At 44.1% G+C, this 14,225-nt stretch overlaps 1 protein-coding gene across 6 annotated transcripts in view; it reads right to left on the reverse strand.

The window, feature by feature from the left end:
* Positions 1 to 14,225, reverse strand: part of SORCS1 (sortilin related VPS10 domain containing receptor 1) — a 508,818-nt gene that overhangs the window by 165,466 nt on the left and 329,127 nt on the right. For all 6 annotated transcript variants that reach the window (XM_042908548.1, XM_042908547.1, XM_042908549.1 and 3 more), the window contains exon 5: positions 5,437 to 5,510. In XM_042908548.1, the coding sequence (XP_042764482.1) occupies positions 5,437 to 5,510 (74 nt within the window). The remainder of the gene's footprint in view (positions 1 to 5,436; positions 5,511 to 14,225) is intronic.

Consider the following 14,225-nt stretch of genomic DNA (forward strand, 5'->3'; position numbering starts at 1 on the left):
TAATAGATTGCTGAGTAGCTTATAATGAAAACTGCCTTCCAATGCTTTGTTCAAAAGTTGAATCAGATCCCAACAAGGCCACATTCAGCAACTACTATTAGTGAATTTTTGGCAGGAACTTCACTCTATTCAAGGCATTTGGGTACCAGTGATCTTCCAACTCTGTGTCCTTGTTCAATGTCAAAGCAAAACCTTGGCTCTTACCTAATAAACTATTAAACTGCTATTATTGAAGGAAGCAGGTCAGAGATAAGTGTTAAATACAGGACCGATTTTTACTACTGTAAGCAAGGGCCATAGGCCTAGACGGACCAAGTTTCAAAACTTGGCTGTATTATGTATTATATATATTATGCTGGATAAAATACATCGTCTTTCTATTTCATCAAAATGAGGACAAGAATCCCTACCTCACAGTCTTGTTATAAGGATCAAATGGCATGCTTTTATCAGGCGTCCAGATCATTTTGGTGACTGTATACAAATCCCTGTTATGGAACTTTATCTAGCTGACACTCAGTTCTCCCATCTCTATTTTGTCTCTCATAAAAATCTCTTCTTGCCTTTTATAACAGAATCCTGTTTTCCTCCTTTTTAGCAATCCTATCTCCCCTAACTTTGAACCATGCAGTTTGCCTGGGACTCAACCCCATCTCCTGTTTCAGTTCCCTGACCTACATGAGTAATGTACTGCCTTGTATAGCCTTAATCACACAGATCTGATCCCTAGAAATGTGAGGAAAGAGGTAGGCTCATTTGATAGGGCTTCTGAACTGTTAGAATGTAGAGTAGAGCTGATAATGTCTGTCACTACCACAAGTGGGAGAACCAACCTGAGAATGAAGCCAGCATGGTGGGGGCTGGGGGGAGAATAAAACTAATAGATGTCGAAGGTCAGCCTCTATTAAGAATATCATTACGATTAGTCAGTGGGCACTTAGTACAATTCTTAGGTGCCAGGTATGTAACCAGCTCATAAGAAACATCTCATCTAATGAAGCAGGTAGTAATTATTTCCACTTCAGAGAGGAAAAGCCTGAGACAACCAGGAGTAACTTCCCCGGGATCCCTTACAGACTAAATGGTAAAGCTGGAACTCCTACCTCAGTATCTCTGGGCCCCTTAATCTCCAGGTTGTCCTGCCTCCCAGGGTAATTGATTCCTGACGTAGCGAAGAACAAGACTGCTATCACAGTTAGGAAAATAAAAAGGACACCTACTCTTTTAAGGGCAATATTGTACTAAGATGTGTTTTATAAGCTGCTATGTATACGTGTAAATCTGTAAATCTGTTTTAAAAACAATATGAACTCCGTGGAGGACAGTTCATATTCATGTTAGTTATGGTCGTACTAACAGGACCGCCGCGATGACATAAGAATAAGGTCTTATGTTCCATAATTATTTTCTAATTGCCATCGACTACTTTTGGAGAGAGCACTGCTATTGCCAACCAGAAGAGATGTTTCTCAAGTGTACTTGGTGATGAGGAAAAGATATGAATTCATCTTCATTTCTCTCTATGGGAAATGCTGTGTTATTACCCAGAGTCCCTTACGCTAGATAATTCATCACTAGAAAAGTTGCCCTCAGGCCTTTCCACACCCCTGCAGTCAGGCTCCAAGCAAAAATGATTAAAGGGGGACTCTTGTAATTAAGCTTGCTGAGCAATCCTAGATAGCCCTATGGTTCCTATGTCATTTGAAGCAATTGGTTTCCAGGAGTGAGTCTAATAAATATTGCTTTGACTGACACCTTTGCTGCCAGCCTCAGGAAGTTGCTCAGTCAGAAATATAGACCACGTGGCCAGAGATCAAGAGATTTTCATCAACAGTCATGTGCACTGTGCAATTTACAAGGTCTCATGCCTTCTCTGGAAAAACCAAAGAGCTTAAAGGACCCATGGGGGCCATCTGCCAAGCCCAGTTGGAGAGATACTCATGCCGGCACCATGGCCAAAAGAGCTTCGGGTTTTCTCTCCTCATCTGCCTGAATGGGCTGAATTTCCAGGGCTCATAGCCTCAGCCCAGAAAAAAAAGGCCAAGAGGCAGAGGCAACGGAATCCATCGATTTAGGAGAGCATGGGCTTTGGAGCCAGACTGTCTACCTTTGAATCCCAGCTCTGCTACTTTCTGGCTGTGTGACCTTGGCTAAATTAGTTAATCTCTTCATGCCACAGGTTCCCTATCTGTTAATGATGATAATGCAAGTCTTACTTCATTACTTCATTAAACTGTTATAAGAATTAAATAGCTTAAGTCTGAATCATACTTATCACTGTGTGGGGCTTGAATGGACAAGATGTGTCTCTCTGTTCCCAAAGGTAGAAAGAGGGGTATTATTTATTTTACTTAACAGATTAATCAGGATTCATCCACAATCATTTTTACAAAGATAATAGTATTACGACATATGGTTAAAAGGGCTTTGCTAATCAGGCTTTCAGATGAAAGACTTCTATTCAGAGAATAGATAAAAATGGACTGTAATTGGCACCCGCCAAAGAAATGATTGGTCCGTTCACCTCAAAATGCTATTTGTGAATAAGACCTTCCATGAGCTAGAAAATAGTGTGTACCATGTACCACATGCATGGGAAATAGTCCCATCTTAGTTCTTTGTTCTTGTCCATCTTTTCAGTCATTCTTTTTCTTTGTTTCTATTGGTAAGAACATATGTCTATCTAGTCCTTTGTGAATTGCAACTTCCTACTTTCTTTTGCTGGGTCCACAGGCAGCTATGTGAAGTCACTTGGAAGCAGGATTGAGGAAAGATCTGTCCCTTACACTTCTTCACTGGCAAGCTATGCACATGGAACATCAAGTCAAAGAGAGAAAGAAAAAAAAAAGAAAGAAATAAAATGGACCCTCTTTCCAAAAAGTGATTTCATAATTTTCCATAATTTATAAGGCAAAACAGATGGAGCTGCAAGGTTGACACCTTGCATACTTGTGAGTAAGGGACAGCATGAGTAAGACAGCAAGAAATGCCCACCAGAGGAGGGAGACTAAGTGACAGCTAGAGGGGAATTCCCGGAGAAGAGACGGGCTGATGTGGACCCTGAAAGCAAGGCTCAAGCCACCTCTGAGCAAGAGAAGCAGGGGGAAGGAGGTGAAGAGATCCTGTGCAATAAAAACCTTCTTCAGTTATCAATGTCTCTCTTTTTTGAAAAAAAAAAAAAAATTAATGTTTATGTTTGAGAGACAGAGCGACACAGTGTGAGCAGGGGAGGGGCAGAGAGAGAGGGAGACACAGAATCTGAAGCAGGCTCCAGGCTCTGAGCTGCCAGCACAGAGCCAGACCGACATGGGGCTTGAACCCACAAACCATGAGGTCATGGCCTGAGCCAAAGTCGGATGCTTAACTGATTGAGCCACCCAGGTGCCCCTTTAGTTATCAATGTCTCTTCATGAGGCGGACAAAGAAGGTATTGTTCCATACATAGTTCTCTAGGTGTTCTCTTTGAGCCAGTTTGTTTGCAAATGACTTATCCTTCACTTTTTCAGGCAGTTTCACAAGTATGTTAAGAGACTCCTCTAATGCATTTCCTTGGGCTTTCAACTCCCACAAGGGTATTTAGGGCAGGGTTTGAAAATGAGAAAGATGAAAACACATTGCTCTTAGAAGTGAGAGAACTGGGTTGGGTGTGGGGAGCCATCAGGTGCCTGTAAGCCCAAAGGCTGATGAGAGGCAGTGTGATTTTGGGAGGAGTAAATGGGAGACGCACAACAAGCAAGGAACTTGTTGGCTCCTTGAAGGTCCTGGTTCCAATGATTCTGAATGATGTGGACATGAAATATTGAAACTCTTGTTTGAGCCAGTTCTTATAGTACTGTTGGTACCAGCAAAAGTCTAACATCAATCTAAATGTCCTTTCTAGGGGCAGATTAGGTCAAGTGAGGTAGTCACATCTTCTGGCAGGGGTTAGGTTGTAAATTCAAAAGTGGCTGATAAGTAAAGTCAACATTACACTAGAACACTTCTTACTCTTCTTGCTTTGCCAGGATGTAGGGCCTTGGAAACAAAAAACGAAAGGAACTTCTTTATTCCCTTTTTTTTTCTTTTAATTTTTTTTTCTAATTTTGTTTTTTATTTTTCAGTTTTTTAATTTTTTTTAACATTTATTTATTTTTGACAGACACAGAGAGACAAAGTATGAGCAGGGGAGGGGCAGAGAGAGAGAGAGAGAGGGAGACACAGGATCTGAGGCAGGCTCCAGGCTCTGAGCTGTCAGCACAGAGCCCCACACGGGGCTCGAACTCATGAATTGGGAGATCATGACCTAGGCCGAAGTCAGACACTTAACCAACTGAGCCATCCAGGTGCCCCCCAATTTTTGTTCTAATTTTAGAGAGAGAGAAAGAAAGATCAAAGGCACAAGTGGGGGAGAAGGGGAAAGGGGCAGAGAGAGAGAGAGAGAATGAATGAATGAACCCCAAGAAGGCTCCACACTCAGCATGGAGCCTGTTGTGAGGCTTGATCCAAGGACCCTGGGATTTCGGACTGAGCCAAAGTCAAGAATTGGATGCTCAACCGACCAAGCCACCCAGGCACCCCTCCCTTCTTTTCAATTGGGGCCACCCATTCCCATGGAGGGAAGGCACCTCTAGTATCACCAGGGGGATGGGCATAGGTGGTAAAGAAAAGAAAGAATATTACTTTCCTTGCTTCATTCTTTCTTTTGCTATTCCTCTCTTCCCCTCCCCTGTGTGCAGACAAAGCGAGAAGGCAGCCCTCTGCAATATCCTGCACTATCCTCTGAAACATCTTGCAATATCCTCTGAAATATCCTGATCTTCACCAGGAATGGAATCTGCCAGCACCTTGATCTTGGACTTGCTGGCCTCAAGAGCCATGAGAAAGAAATGTGTTGTTTAAGCTACCGAGTCCACGGTATTGTGTTATAGCAGCCCAAGCTAAGAATATACATATGTTTGGTAACTCATAGAAAATTCACGGAAGGAGAAATGAGAACCGAAGAAAGCTGGTTGTGTCCACATGATGAGATCTAGGAGACATGAAACCAGGGATAGGAGGAAAAGCTACTTTTGGATGAATAAGATCTATTTATCTACACTGAAAACCTTTGACTTTGTAATATATGTGCATATAATGCTTTTAGTGATAAAAACCAGTATTAAAATGTTAAAAGTGTCTATTTCACAAGTCCCATCAAAACAGAATAAAACAACAGTTACAAAGCCCATGCTGTTCACTAATCTCAGTGATCTATTTGGGGCTTACTGAGCAGTTTGTGACAAGGCTGTAACTTTCCCTTAAGGTGCTGACTATTCCAACATCACATCCTGCTCTGTAGGGGGATGTAGGCATGTCTAAAAAGGACAGACCTCATGTGAGAGCTTTCAGTGAGAAAAAGACTCCAAAGCTCATTTACTAGGTGATCTCTTAATGTGTTACAAAAACAACGAGACTTACCAGTAGAACCTGTTTGGTACGACACCCTCCTGGATAAGCTGCCATCTTCTCCCAAATTCGGCAGAGCTGTATAACTGTTGAGAAGAGAAATTGTTCAGCACTATGACCCGTGGCACATCGGATATACATATATTAGTTCACGGGATCAATAACAGTAAGAATAACAATGACAACAACACTAGTGCCTACCATTTGTTGAGTGCCTGCCAGGTAAATGATCCACGTGTCATCTCTACTCCTCAGGTACACTCTGCAAGTCAGATATTAATATCCCCCCTTTACAACTGAGGAAGCTGAAGTGCAGGAAGATTAAGTGATTTGTTGGAAATCGCATACCCTCTAAACATTAGAATGAGCTGGGATTCATACTTGGTTTCACCCGGTGACAGAGCCAGTGGTACCTCGTGACCTAATGATATCACGTGCAGATCACTGTGTGGAATACGAAGAAGTGCAAAATCGAGACCTGGCTCTCGAAGAGCCGATAGTATGACCTGAACCTGACTGAAGTCATGAGGAATGCATGAGGCCACCGGGGACAGAGGAATGCCAAGGAGGGAGACTCAGACATCAGGGATGCTTCACAGATGTGTGCGGATTCAGCTGAGGTCCGAATGAATGGCAGCATTCACAGTGACAAAAACAGAACACTCATTGCAAAAGGAGTGATGTGGTCAAAGTGGTGAGATGTGCAGGGACAGTATACAAATAAACCTGGCTTATCTACGTAAATATAGATGTGAATGTTGAGGGCAACTTGGGAAAAGGCTTTGAATGGTAAGTCAGGGAGCCCGGAACCGAACCTGCAGCCCAGGGGAGCCAGTGTTGTTGTTAGTCTTTTCCACAACAGCCAGAGAAGCTTCAGGCTATTCCAGCAGCCCACATGGACTACACCTTCACTTTGATCCAAGGGCTCCCCATGCATTATTTCATTTCATCCACACATCATCCCCGTGATATATGAAGTTAATTTACAGATGGCTCTACAGCTGGTAAGAGTTCAAGTCCACATGCTACATGGCTTCAGTACTCTCCCGAGGCCACTACAAAGAAACACTGCTCATGAGACAGGGTCTAATGCTCCACACATTCCATTCCTTCCAAATGTCATTCTTCTCTTACATCTTGCTCTTTATCCTGGCTCACTCCACACCTCTGCTCCTCTCCAATAATCTTTACAGCTCTAGAGAAGTGTCCTCATGGCAGCCCGGAGATTCCTGTTGCTCTAGGCATTCTGGGTCCCATGGACATTTGGCTACCGATGTGATAAATATCATTGGAAACACCTCCTTTCTACTGTGTGCCTGGTCTGTAACCCACTCACATCCCAATCTTCCACCACTGCATTCGCCCAATCCCACAGTGAATGGATAATGAGTCATACTCTACTGAATACCATGACTGCCCAGCCTTGTCCTGTCTCCAGCTTCAGCACTCAGTGAAGGGTCAAATGACTCACTGAGTGATTCGCCAAGGCTGCACATGCACTGGGCAAGTCCAAGGAACAGGTCAGCTCAAGTGAGTATTTACTGACCCTTGGAAGAGCTTCCTATGACAGTATGTCCAGTGGTTCAAAACAGACTCTAAAGCCAAAAAGAAAAGGCTGAAATATGTGATTACTAAGCAAGTGGCTCAATTGAGTCCAACAACACAGTATTTGGGTATTTGGTCAAGGAGAATTTATGGCTGTTTCTTTCAAGTCTTACTATTTTTCTCTGCCCCATCATGCCTGGGGAAAGGTTGCCTGCATACATTTTATGCTTGATTCCTTTTAAGAGTGCCACGCAGAGCTGGGGACACAGTTCCCATCACAGAGATAACAACAGATGGGACAGTTCACTCCCTCTCCATTCAGAACCCAAGCAGCCAGGGCACACACGTCCTGCTACTTGTTTGCCAGCTTGTTGCGAACACTTGGCATCTGAATGCACAGACTTGGGGAACAACAGCAGGCACCTGGAATGGGAGGGTCTGCTCCTCCTTCTCCCCTTGCTCTATCTTTTTTAAAGCCCAGAGGTACACTTCTTTCCATGAGTCTAAAGAGAACAGAGTCCACACCATTGTCTGTGTCTCTGTCTCTATATAAATGTACATTAATATCTATCTTTATATATAAGGATTTATGCAACTGTAACAGAAGAAGGATGGTTTGAAATAATAACAACTCTGGGTGTGAAGCTGGACTCCCAGATATCCTGAAAACCAAATATTAACTCTGAGGGTTCATATGGGGCCACCCCTGCCGCCACAGAAAATTCATCTCTGTGAGGAATCACTGGGGGCTGGCATCTGTGTGTGTGTGTGTGTGTGTGTGTGTGTTTTCTATGTCTTTTTTAATTGCTCCCTCTAGGCTTGGATTCAGAATCTGTGGACCAGTCAGGTATGTCCTATGATATTTGTTTTTATCGTCTTCACGGGCTGCTTTGTTATTTGTGAACATCCAGAGGCCCCTCGAGCAGTAGATATACCAGATACTCCAATAAACCAAGCCTCTTATTCAGCTTGGTGACATTACTTCCAGCCTTCTTTCTCGAAAGGTCCCCTTTGGTGTTGGCGGACTCCACCTTCTCACTCTCTCATTCATACCTGAACACATTTCCTCTGCTGTGTCTTCACTGATGCTACCCACTCTGGCTGCGGTGGCTTCAGGACTTGCCTACCTCAATGTCAGTCTTCTTTTTTAGGCCCAGATCAAAATATACCTTTTCTATGAACTTTCTCCTACACACTAAAATTCCCAGTGGCCTCATTTCCAAAGATCTATGGTCCCACAGATGGTATCAAACTACAGGCCACCTATTTATATTTAACTTACTCAGTAGCCTTCCAAGAGAACCTTCTAGGAATGCAAGGCAGGAGTTCCTCCCTATCTTAAATCACTCTAAAATATCTGAGACCACTCACTGCCCCTTTGACAGGACTACAAAGCTCACAGGTATCGGGAATCCTTTCCTTCCAGAAAGCATCTAGCACATAGTGATGATAAGGCGGGGGGGGGGGGGGGGGGAGTATCGATTTTATACCATGCAAATTCCCTAGTGATGAATCTACCCAGTAAAGTACCACCCAGGTTTCCCAGTGGGCGAACAAAGGTCACTTATCAGAGGGATAGGTTTTATTTCCATAGATCCACAGTAGAGGTCTATATCTAAAAAATAAACAAATGAACAAGCCAAAACTATAAAAAATCAGTACATTTGAAACTGTCAAGGATTTGGAAGCAGGGTCTTGCCTATTTACCCTTAGGCAAAGCTGCTCTGTGTACTTCACCTACTACTTTAAACATTTTCCCCCTAGTGTCCAGGCTGGAGTCAGAGCAAGAAAAGTTTAACAACTCAGAGCCACTCAAATTAACGTGTTAATGAAACCTGCAGAGTCTGACAGCAAAATTCTCCTCCATAAAGCAGAGAAAGGGCTCAAGGCCTTTTACTCAATGACACTGTCTCAGCCGCCAGTGGAAGGCTTTTTGTGTAGAACGAGTCAACGTCCTTTAATACAATTCATAGTGTTGGTAGTACCTAAATAAGATTTATTTCCCTGTCTGTCTGTCTCTGGCTCTAAGGTTTCTTTTGACTGTCAGAACACAATACTAAGAACTATCATTACTATCTGTCATATCAGAGAAAACAGAACAGCTTTCTCCAGGAATAATGAGCAGAGAGAAAGAGAGAAAGAGAGAAAGAGAGAGAGAGATCAGAGGGAAGACACAATATTTGTTTTAGGAGGGCAACATTCATCTACTAACCTCTGTCGTAAACACCAAAACACCATTCTTGAAGGGTTTTGGTTTTGTTTTTATTAGTCTAACACTGGTACAAACTATTGGGGGAAATTGGGGAAAATCTTTGAAGGAGTAGAAATTTTAGAAAGGGAACATGGAAAGCATTCTGGTTGACTAAGAATGCAAGGCAGAAAGCCCTTCCTGTCTCAAATCATCCTCAACTACCGGAGACCTCTTTCCTTCCTCAGTAAATATAACTTAATGAGCACAAACCCAATGCTCATCTACACTCCAGATCTACTATCAGCCTCAGGGCCTGACCCTCCACTCTGTCATTATGCTGGTCTGGGCCTGTCAATACTTCTCCCTCCTGCCAGGCTCCTTTCCAGAATGGTCTGTCCCTCTCTTTTCCTCCCCCCACCTCCTCCCTCCCCCCTTCCCTCCTTCTTTCTTCTTCTTATTTTTTTTTCTTTTTTAGACATCTCTCACACTGGTTTGTTTTGCCATCTGCCGTTGTCTGCTGTGAGAAGAGTCCAGATAAAAATACAGTTAATTGCAAAGAATACAATGGCACGGGTTAGTTTTGTTGTGAGCTTTGAACCGGTTCAGCCATCTCTGGGGCCGTCCTCAGGAGGCTGCAGAGATGCAACTGGATTAGGGCTGCAGGCTCAGGGGAGAACAAAGATGGATGCCACAGGAAGACCGAGAGCTTGCGGGTGAGAAGTAGTGAGAGTCAGTGGCATTGCTCAGCGTTCCTGCTCTTCAGCAGACTAAGCCGGGGTGAGAGAAGGGGGGTGTGAGCACAGCTGGTGGCAACTTCCATTTTCCATCTTCTTACCATTTGCATGGTGGCTGAAGCCCTAGCAGGGAAGCATCTTTCTTTGAAGAGAAATCCCACTTCCGTGTGCCGATGCAAAAGCCTGCAATCATCACTGTCCCTGGAAAGTCTTCTCAATGTTTCTAAATCAGATCAATGCAGCCACTCTTTCAAAGTGAGACAAGTGCACATTAGGGATTTTCTTCTGCACTTAGGATATTGGTACGAGGACACAATTTGGCAAAAGGGAAGAGCGATAACATCTTTTAGATCTGTGGTTGACAGGACTGAATGCTTCCTCCACAAAGCTCCTCACGGAGACTTTCCCAGTGAGGAGGCAGGCCCCTGGGTCTCCGCCACACAGACTCCTTGAGAGGCTTCCATGTTGGCAGAATACTTCCTGCTGGGGGCTCTTTTCAAGGTTGCCTGCTTGCTCCTTTTTGCTTCTCTGCCCTTAACATTCTAGAGGCAGGAGGCCTGCAAATTGCACTTCTTGAGATGGCTGACAGAAAACCCTGCCAGTTTTATTTTATTTGCCTCATCCTAATAATGCCCTGGGGATGGTCTGGGTACAAAGCACTCATCTACCTCATGATTCTCCAGTTCTCAATGCTGTTACTGAATTCTTCTTAGGAAAAAAGAGATGGCACCTTGAGGACTTCAAATGAATTCCTAACGCCAGGCCCGAGGCACTGCAAATATCAAGCTCTTTCGTCCACCAGCTTCAACAGGAAGAAAGAGAATCCATCCACAGAAATCCATGGTCGTCAGAAGTGTGCCGGATACTCTGGTTCTACAGCACGGAACAAGGCCTGACCTCACTTGAAGGGAATAGCACACCCCGCGGTACCTAAAGTAGTTTGACAAAGCTTCCCTAAGCTTTGGCACGAGTCTTCTTCCTGGCTAGTGGGTATAGGGATAGGTGGTGAGAGACGCATCATGGCTGTCTCAGACCGGCACTCCTGTCGCCAACACATGCAAATTCCTCACACCAAAGGCTAGAATATCACGGATAACATATAGTAATCATGTATAATGTTCAGTTCAGAGTGCTATGGTGGCCTATGCAGGAGAGACTCTTCCAGATTGGGAATCTGGCAGAACTTTCAAGATGGGCCTAGGAGGACAGTTAAAATTCCTTAAAATAAATATGTGGTGAAAAAGTGTTCCAGAATGAACGGGTTAGTCTGAGCAAAAAAACAGAGCTGCAAAGCTTAGGGTCGTGTTTCTGTTCTTTGTTTGTGAACTGCAAGAGACCCAGCTTGACTGGGCTATGTGCAGAAAGGTGAAGCCATGGGGGCCGAGAGGCTATAAACAGAGCCTGGGTGCGGGATGGATGCGGATGGACAGATGCAATCCTACTGAAACTTGCAGGGAGCTAATACAGACTGGATCCAAATGTCACCAAGGTCAAAAGACAAGAGCACCAAGGCTGTGGATTCAGCCTTTGCTGATGAACAGTGAGCAGGAATGATGGCGTATCACTGGCTCCATCAATCTCTCCTGTGGCTGGATTTATCAAATCTGTCACTGGCCATTCCCCAGCTGTCACTGAAGTCTGTCACATGCCCCACAGTTGGGTTTGGCACTTTGAGGCAGCCTTGGGAGATTAGACATATGGAGCTGGGGCTGTCTGGGAAGGAAGGTTCAATATGTGACCGAGGGCCACTTTCATTTATAGATACTTCCTGTGCACCTGGGTCTGGAGGTGTGTGTGTGTGTGTGTGTGTGTGTGTGTGTGTGTGTATAATATGGAATCTTGGCCTTAAAGATGATCTAATATAGATGGAGAAATAAATATAAGATAAATAAAATAATTAGATGCTGAAATAGAAACTATGTGACAAATCCCATAATATCAAGGCAACTGATGATAAAAGGAGTAGCCCTCCATAGCCATACGATCATACCATTCTTTAAATGCACAGATGATAAAGCTCAGAAGTTGTGAAACACAAAAATCAGCAGGAGAAAATTGTCACTTGGAACGTAATTGGAGCTGTGTCTCTGTAAGACTGATGCATTAGGACCGTGAAGACGGAATGGGGGACACAGGCCAGCTGGAAGGTGCTGCAGCAGGGCGGGGGACCGGTGAGTGCCTGGTTAGACAGGGCCCCTGGGTATGAGACAGAGGGAAGGGGAGGCCATTAAAAAATATAAACAAACAAAACAACATTTAAAAAGAAAAACATCTGACCAGAAGTGGAACATTAGAGTGGGTCACTTCTTTTTTTTGTTTTTTTTAAGTTCATTTATTTATTTTGAGAGAGAACAGAGAGAGAGCAAGAGGAGAGGGGCAGAGAGAGGGAGAGACAGAGTCCCAAGCAGGCTCTGTGCTGTCAGGACAAAGTCCGTGAAGCCCAATGTGGACTCATAAACCCTGAGATCATGACCGGAGCCAAGATCAGGAGTTAGACACTTAACCGAATGAGCCACCCAGGCGTCCCCATCGAGTGGGTCACTTCTGAAAGCCCATCACTTGGCCTGGGAAGGGGGAAGTTTTACAAGCAGACTCCTCTCTATCACAAGGGGTGCGGGTGCCTAGGAACCAGTGGGGGCTGGTTTCCCTCCGGCTCACAGGTCCCGCCACCCCTCGCTTCCTCTCCCGCGTGATCTTCAAACAACAGTCCTCCCTCTGCTGTGAAATCAGCTCCTGATATGGGCACCACGGTATCTGTCAGAGGGATATGTGGTAGGTCGGACAGAGAAGAGACAATTACATAAAAACAGGGGGAGGGAAATGGCAATTAAAGAAAATTTAAAAACCATAATGGCTTTTCCAGGGAGGCAAACATTTTTTTGGGGGGTTTTGGATTTTTTAATGCAATGAGGACAGAGTGTGAAGACATTCAAACAACGACTATACTCTGGTTCTAGCAATTGCTTGACAGGCCATCTTAGGAAATCTTCTTAACTCCTTAGACCCACAGAGTCCCCAAATGCTAAATGAGCATAATAACATCACTAATGCTTGCTGCAAGAATAAAGTTGAGCAGTTGGTGTGAAAAACCCTGCAGAAGGCTTGCTACAGGATGAATGAATGGTCACTGCTAGTTCTGTCTCGCTCCTCTTTCTGCTACGGATTATTGCCATCAAGCTTCAGTATCCACAGACCCTGAGGAAGGCAGGAATGATAGGGAGAGGCAGATGTGACTGTCTTTTTCTTCCAGACTTTCTGGAAGCAAGGAAGGGTCTTAGATAAGAATTCCAAGTTCCCAGCCTCTGAGGCTGAATATTTTTTTATTATGGACTTTCCTAGGGCAACAGAAGTTATTTGGCTTTGAATCACATGTCTTCTTGTTCTGGGATATTTTCTCGACATGCCTGTAGTTGCGTTGGCCAGGCAGGCATTGGAGTTAAGTAAGTGGGGAGAATGAGAGTCTTGAAGGTCTGTATCAGTGCCTTTTCATTTGATTTTAGGAACCTGGCAATTTTAGGAGGGTGTGTAACTTCCGGTTTTTCTTCTTCTTGCCAGCTATGTGATCTTGGCCTCTGAGTCCCTGGGAACAATGACTGTGCCATTTGTAATATGTACTTACAATATCATGGTAAAAGGTTGGCCAAGATCATTTTTTTTAAATATGAAAATCATAGTCATAAATTCACAAAATGTGTCTACTCACAAGGCCAAGCCTTCCTCCTCCCCAAAGCCCTGCCCTTCTTGGCAACATCACTGCTTGCAACCACTCTTGACATGGAAGAATCCAGAAAATCCTAGCATTATAAGATTTCTAAAGGGCCCCCCTGAGAGGCAGGGCTTTCTGGGCATCTTACAAATGAGCTCTTTAAGGAAAGAAATCCAGGTTCTCTTAAGCAGTCTAATGTCCTCCAAACTTTTCCAGACTGGGACTTGGTTTAAGGAGGTGACAAACTCCATTCAGACAAGTACTGGTGGACAGAACAGATCAAAAGAGCTGGCTAAAAAGCGGCACAAGGAAAAATGTTGACCCTATTTCAAAGCTTAAATAGCTACCAAAGAGCATAATTGTGCCTGTCCAAACCTTAATCCTAGCAATTCCTTTCGATATGTCCCAGTTTTCCTTCTTGCAGCCCCTTCCCTTCAAATGGTTAGGAACAGGTAGCTCAAAGTGTTTCAGGTCGCAAGTGAAAAATAACGGTATCACCTAGTTAAACAAGGCATCTAAGGTGAACAGAGGCCTCTCTTGTTTACATATTATGGCATTTCAGCTAGAGAATTTGTTTTATAAACAAGCACTGGGGATGACATTTAGCAAGCTCCCTGGTTTCCAC

This window comes from Panthera leo, chromosome D2 (assembly GCF_018350215.1).
Source record: "Panthera leo isolate Ple1 chromosome D2, P.leo_Ple1_pat1.1, whole genome shotgun sequence".
In the NCBI taxonomy this organism is placed as follows: domain Eukaryota; kingdom Metazoa; phylum Chordata; class Mammalia; order Carnivora; family Felidae; genus Panthera; species Panthera leo.